Genomic DNA, 7,381 nt, shown 5'->3' on the forward strand with positions numbered 1-7,381 from the left:
ATCATTCCCCCGTCCTCCGTCCCCTCGTCCTCCCCTACCATCCCCCAATCCCCTGTCCCCTCATCCCCATCATCCCCAACTTCCCTGTCCCCTCCTCCTCCCCTCCCCAAATTTCAAAGCAATCAGTGAAGAACTTTCAGAGATTACAACGTGCGCTGCTCTTACGCTCAACAGATGGCGCTGTTTTAAAAAAACACGTTTTTCCTGTCACAGGTGAGGTGTATATATTAGGTATATACATATAAACACGCCTATTCGAATGCCACGTTGTGTCAAAATTTCAAAGCAATCGGTAAAGAGGTTTCGAAGATTTCTCTAACATGAAAAACACAGTATTTCAAAACAACATGTTTTTTCCCATCATAGACGGGACATCTATATAGTATGTATATAAAAACCCTCTCGGACGCGAATGGGTCAGCCATATGGTCAGAGTACTGGACTTGTCAAAGGATTTCATTGCTTCTGTCAGTCAAGGTTTGAACCTTTCGCAGGAGGAGTTCTTTCGGATATAATTGGCTAGCGTGTTTTTGCAAGTTAATGTTCAAAAATTGTGGCTCGTGTTCTCTCATTAAGTGAATTGTGTCAATGAAAACGAACTTCTGGTCTGTCGTCTCCTTGGAGCTGTTGGGTCATTGAATTAGCTTCGGCTTTCAATGACCTTTTTCAATACCATGGAGTCATAATAGACAGTAAGTTGAAATTCACTCAAGAAATTTAAAATCTTCGGCAACGTTGTAAAGTCAGAAACTCAGCTTTGCGCTCCCTGACAAGTCTTGGAGAGGGTGCATCTCTTCCAGTACTCAAAATGTACCACCATAACTGCAAGACTTGGTGGAACCACCGCCAGACTGTCAGTCAAAGACAGCATACACAGATCGCTTCACAGAAACCTTCAATATAGAACAAGTGCATGGACGGATAATCTGGTGAAGATTCTAGAGAAAGTGGACTTGAAACGCACCTTTAAAAACAAAGGGGAAGATAGACAATATCAACACTTTCGACAGCCTCCTCCATGGTAAGAATTGAATCTAAAGATAAGCATTGAAGAATTATCAGTTAAAAAATCAGCACGTGACTCGCAGAGGCTCAAAGCAGTCATAGAACAACAAATGGAAACCATCTCAAGACCTACAACCACTCACATCTTCTCAGACGGATCAGTTGATCAAGAAAGAGATTATGCAGGGCCAGCAGTTTACACTAACAACAATGAAGCTTACTGGAACATGAATAGTGGGTGCTCACCATTGCAAACAGAATTATATGCCATGAAAGAGGCCATAAGTTATACAATTGAGAATAATTTACATGATGTCATCATTTATATCGACTCTAAATCTTCGCTCCAGGCATTGTTATCCAGTCAGCACAGAGATAATATACAACTCCTCACAGAAATCAAACATATAGGAAAAGAACCACATAATCTAGGGCTGTTAATTACCCTAAACTGGATACCAAGTCACATTGGCACAGATGGTAATGAATAGGCAGACTCACTAGCAAAAACTGCCACTGCTCTACCTGTTGTACAGGTTCAAATACCTCCAAGTTTTTCATAGATTAAGGAGCAAATCAAGAAGAAAATACTCCCAACTATCAAAAGTCGCCACAGAGCCAAAGTAGCGGAAGGAAGATCCACTGCGATATGGTACGAACAAGCCACTGAGTACTCCTCTTTCAAGCCTGGCAAAAGGATATCCAGAGACATTACAGTAGCCATACACAGACTCGGACTTGGTTACAAGTGCTGCTGGGAGGTAATGAACCCAATAGTTAAAGAGTGTCATATCTGTGGAACAGAAGCAGAGGCGCCACTATTGCACTACTTACTGGAATGTGAAGCTGTTGAAGCCCTGCGCATCAAACTCCACATTAATCCAATGACAGAAGGTGCACTAGATGCAAATTCCACAGCAACTACAATAATTAGAAAAGGAGTTGAAGAATGGGACACACTAGTGAACACTGTGTATCTATATCCACCACCAAGATAATGACATTTAAACAAGACTAAAACCAGTTCGCTAAAACAAAAGCGAAAATTAAACGGGAGAAAAGGTGGAAACCCAACCTCCATTAACAATTTTGACCAAAATATCACAGTAACAAGGTTATTGCGAATAACCGAACACAGTTACTGGCTCACTATATCCCGTGCCACATGGACAATTTGTTCTGAGTAGCTAATTCTAAAACAGCAAACAGCATGGTAATACTCCTTAACCTCCTTAAATACTCATTAATCTAAGAGTAAGACAAAACCCAAGAAAGAAAGAAATCTTTAAACTCTAAAATACTCAAATCTCAGAGAAGAAAACAAAACACCAGATAAAGGAACAATACATTAAGGATTTAGGCAGAGCTCGTGATCGACCAGGCACATGTGGTCGAAAAAAGTCTGGTGGTCGACCAGGCACATGTGGTCGACCAGGCACATGTGGTCGACAAGAGTCTGGTGGTCGACCAGGCACATGTGGTCGACCAGGCACATGTGTTCGACTACAGTCTGGTGGTCGACCAGGCACATGTGGTCGACTACAGTCACGTGATCGACCAGGCAAATGTGGTCGACCAGGCACATGTGGTCGACAACTGTCTGGTAGTCGACTATAGTCTGGTGTCGACCAGGCACTGAACTACAGTCAGGTGTCGACCAGGCCCATGTGGTCGACTACAGTAACGATGTCGACCAGGCACGGAACTACAGTCTGGTGGTCGACCAGGCACTAGTCTACAATCTGTTGGTCGACCGGGCACTTAACTACAGTCTGGTTGTCGATCAGGCACTGAACTACAGTCTGGTGGTCGACCAGGCACTGGTCTACAGTCTGGTGGTCGACCAAACACAGACATACAGTCTGGTGGTCGACCTGGCACTGACCTACAGTCTGGTGGTCGACCACGCACTGGACAAGACACTGAACTACAGTATCGTGGTCGACCAGGCACTGAACTACAGTCTGATGATCGACCAGGCACTGGTCTACAGTCTGGTGGTCGACCAGGCACTGGTCTACAGTCTGGTTGTCGACCAGGCACTGATCTACAGTCTGGTGGTCGATCAGGCACTGGTCTAAAGTATGATGGTCGACCAGGCACTGGTCTACAGTCTGGTAGTCGACCAGGCACTGGTTTACAGTCTGGTGGTCGACCAGGCACTGGTCTAAAGTCTGGTAGTCGACCAGGCACTGGTTTACAGTCTGGTGGTCGACCAGGCACTGGTCTACAACCTGGTGGTCGACCAGGCACTTGCCTGCAGTCTGGTGGTCGACCAGGCACTGGTCTACAGTCTGGTGGTCGACCAGGCACTGGTCTACAGTCTGGTGGTCAACTATGCACTGGTCTACAGTCTGGTGGTCGACCAGGCACTGGTCTACAGTCTGGCGGTCGACCAGGAACTGGTCTACAGTCTGGTGGTCGATCAGGCACTGAACTACAGTCTCGTGGTCGACCAGGCACTGGACTACAGTCTGGTGGTCGACCAGGCACTGGAATACAGTCTGGTGGTCGACCAGGCACTGGACTACAGTCTGGTGGTCGACCAGGTACTGGTTTACAGACTGGTTGTCGACCAGGCACTAAACTACAGTCTGGTGGTCGACCAGACACTGGTCTACAGTCTGGTGGTCGACCAGGCACTGGACTACAGTCTGGTGGTCGACCAGGTACTGGTTTACAGACTGGTTTTCGACCAGGCACTAAACTACAGTCTGGTGGTCGACCAGGCACTGGTCTACAGTCTGGTGGTCGACCAGGCACTGGTCTACAGTCTGGTGGTCGACCACTCCGTGGTCTACAGTCTTTTGGTCGACCAGGCACTGGTTTACAACCTGTTGGTCGACCAGGCACTGAACTACAGTCTCGTGGTCGACCAGGCAATGCTCTACAGTCTGGTGTTCGACTAGGCACTAAACTACAGTCTTGTGGTCGACCAGGCAATGCTCTATAGTCTGGTGGTCGACCAGGCACTAAACTACAGTCCGGTGGTAGACCAGGCACTGGTCTACAGTCTGGTGGACGACCAGGCACTGAACTACAGACTGGTGGTTAACCATGCACTGGTCTACAGTCTGGTGGTCGACCAGGCACTGGTCTACAGTCTGGTGGTCGACCAGGCACTGAACTACAGTCTGGTGGTCGACCAGGCACTGGACTACAGTCTGGTGGTAAGACCAGGCACTGGTCTACAGTCTGGAGGTCGACCAGGCACTGGACTACAGTCTGGTGGTAAGACCAGGCACTGGTCTACAGTCTCGTGGTCGACCAGGCACTGGACTACAGTCTGGTGGTAAGACCAGGCACTAGTCTACAGTCTGGTGGTCGACCAGGCACTGGACTACAGTCTGGTGGTCGACCAGGCACTGGTCTACAGTCTGGTGGTCGACCAGGCACTGGTCTTCAGTGCTCGTCACACTCACGTATTATGTGAGGCAGTAAAACAAGTTTGGGAAAAAGTTGTGAGTTTGTATGACACACACGTGTGTGGCTGAGGCCTCATCTGGCTGAGGCTGCTGGCCCTTGTGCTCACGTGCCCTTGTGCTCACGTGCTCTTGTGCTCACGTGCTCTTGTGCTCACGTGCTCTTGTGCTCATGTGCTCTAACAATCCTGGCATCCTCCACTGACCAGAGAAGACCACAAATACTGGAAGCCATACTCATATGAGAAAAAAGACCCACCTTATATATACAGAGTAACGACTTCCCTACCTTGCCTACGCTCAGACCCAGACCTCACCAGACAGCACATCATAACACCTCTCCAGAGTTCTCCCCGCCTCCGCCTTACCCGGTGTTGTCCTTCCCCATTACTCCCCCTCTTCCTTTCCTTATGTTTGATAACCCTTATATCCCCTCACCTCCTCTCACACAACTTCCACATCTGCCACTTGAGCACAGAAGAATTATCCACGCTTGAGTCATAAATTGTCAACCACAACACCGTGCAGCCCAGGAAATACTTGAAGTTTCATTTTGGGCAGCGGTTTGACACCTTTCAAATCCTTCCTTATCCTGGTTAGCTCATAGCTCAGTCGGTAGAGCACTCTTCTCTCATTCTGGAGGTCACGAGTACTAGGCTCCTATTTCCCTGGTGAGTGAAATTTTACCTCATCAGGGAACAATTTTTACTTTAAATAAGCTTTTTATAAATTAGTTTTTTATTTTGACGAATCAATCTGCAAATAATAACTGCTGTAAGATGGAGACTGATATTCAATGATCTAATTTACTGAGCAAAAGATTTTCATATTTCCTGCATCTTTGCAACTGAATTCTTCGGCTGAAACTCAGTCAGGTACTTCCTTTAGCTGATAACATCATCTTACAATAATTGTTATATTATTCCCAACAAATATTAAATGTAATGAAACAATTCTCAGCATCTCACGCCCTGTTGCTCACCATTCCTACAGAGGCTCCCGCCCATCTTAGGTCCCTGTGAAGTGACGAACCAGTTAAAGACGTTAGGAAAGCTGACGATGAGTCACAATAACGTGGCTGAAATATGTTGACCAGACCACACACTAGAAAGTGAAGGGACGACGACGTTTCGGTCCGTCATGGACCATTCTCAAGTCAATCGTTGACGTGAGAATGGTCCAGGATGGACCGAAACGTCGTCGTCCCTTCACTTTCTAGTGTGTGGTCTGGTCAACATTAGGAAAGCTATTCAATTAGACATTATAAACACCACGACAGTCAGTTATCAAAATCTTCATTCCATAAATAGAAACAAACTATAAACATGTGATAGTCATATAAATTCGCCTTTAGACCTAAAAGTTTCAAATGTTAAAGATACCATCAAACCTCAGCCACTTCCCTCCTTCTGTTCCAACCTTTTCTCTGCTAATGGGTAAAGCCCCCTGGCCTACTGCTGAACCTTTCACCTCCAGTACATACATGCACATTATCTGAGAAGGCGGAAATACGGAGAACAAGACAATAAACTTAGATGATTTCCAATGAATAACAAATAAAAGCCTTTGACTATTTATAAGCCGGATCGTCATACAACTTCCTATAACATTACCTCGTTAATATACAGACATCAAATAATACACAGAATTAATATTACCAGTCCGGGGCCATGACCTAAAGATTGATCCATTCATTCAACAATACATGACAGTGAGGTAAATATACAACAATACTACACTACAGTGAGGTAAATATACAACAATACTACACTACAGTGAGGTAAATATACAACAATAATACACTACAGTGAGGTAAATATACAGCAATAGTATACTACAGTGAGGTAAATATACAACAATAATACACTACAGTGAGGTAAATATACAACAATAATACACTATACAATGAGGTAAATATACAACAATAATACACTACAGTGAGGTAAATATACAACAATAATACACTACAGTGAGGTAAACATACAACAATAATACACTACAGTGAGGTAAATATACAACAATAATACACTACAGTGAGGTAAATATACAACAATAATACACTACAGTGAGGTAAATATACAACAATAATACACTACAGTGAGGTAAAAACAAAGGAAAGACTGTAGAAAAAACTGATGAGAGACTATATCATCATACTATACCATTATAGTAAATCAGCCAAAAATCTAAGCCAATACATTGATATCATATGTCTAACACTCAAATGGAAAGTTAAATTACATTTGCGTAGTAGTGATAACGTTCTATATTCATAGAAATATGCTAGGAATGACCTACCCAAATGGTATGTGAAAATAATTAAATTAAAAAAAAAAATCAAGTAAATAGACGATAGCGAAAACAATTTTATACGTAAATATTTATTTTAAAATGATGTGCCAGGAACGTCCTTCCACAAACTGTGAGATACTCACGAGGACGTTCTGTCCCGTAAAGGAATATTGTTGGTAAACGCTAAAGTAAGTTTTTTATACAAACCTTTTAAATATGACAAATAGTTCAAAAATGGACAAAACATAATTTCAAGAGACACACCAAAATAAGAGAAAGTTATAGACGCAACAAATGGATAATCTGGTAAGATATAGAGACTAAATATAGAAACACTCTTGAGTAAAGTCGCCTCTAGAGAAACATAAGAGAGCTTCCAGGAAATACATATTATCTCCACAGTCCGCACTTTCAGCACATTGAATAACAATTACTGAGCTGGAAACCGTTGTAAATCCATTAACAGAACGCCTGCAGCAGTTTACAGTCTGGGTAAATATTGCAGAGCCTGACAACACTCTACAGGCGCAGTTACTCACAACTCAATGCAATTATTGCAACACAGAACCTTACATTGAACTACTCGCAACAACACAATGTTATCATGATTTGAATATTTTCGAAAAAGTTACCAATACACAAAAAGTTAACAAACAATATGA

The 7,381-nt window shown here is 43.8% G+C and overlaps 1 protein-coding gene across 1 annotated transcript; it reads left to right on the top strand.

Annotated features, from left to right (window-relative positions):
• The first annotated feature begins 1,115 nt into the window (after positions 1-1,115).
• LOC138361128 (putative per-hexamer repeat protein 5) lies at positions 1,116-3,958 on the top strand. The gene is made up of 2 exons (XM_069320571.1): positions 1,116-1,355; positions 2,777-3,958. The coding sequence occupies exons 1-2, from the start codon at positions 1,116-1,118 to the stop codon at positions 3,956-3,958; spliced, it is 1,422 nt and encodes a 473-aa protein (XP_069176672.1).
• The last annotated feature ends 3,423 nt before the right edge of the window (positions 3,959-7,381 follow it).

This window comes from Procambarus clarkii, unplaced genomic scaffold (assembly GCF_040958095.1).
Source record: "Procambarus clarkii isolate CNS0578487 unplaced genomic scaffold, FALCON_Pclarkii_2.0 HiC_scaffold_187, whole genome shotgun sequence".
NCBI classification, from domain to species: Eukaryota; Metazoa; Arthropoda; class Malacostraca; order Decapoda; family Cambaridae; genus Procambarus; species Procambarus clarkii.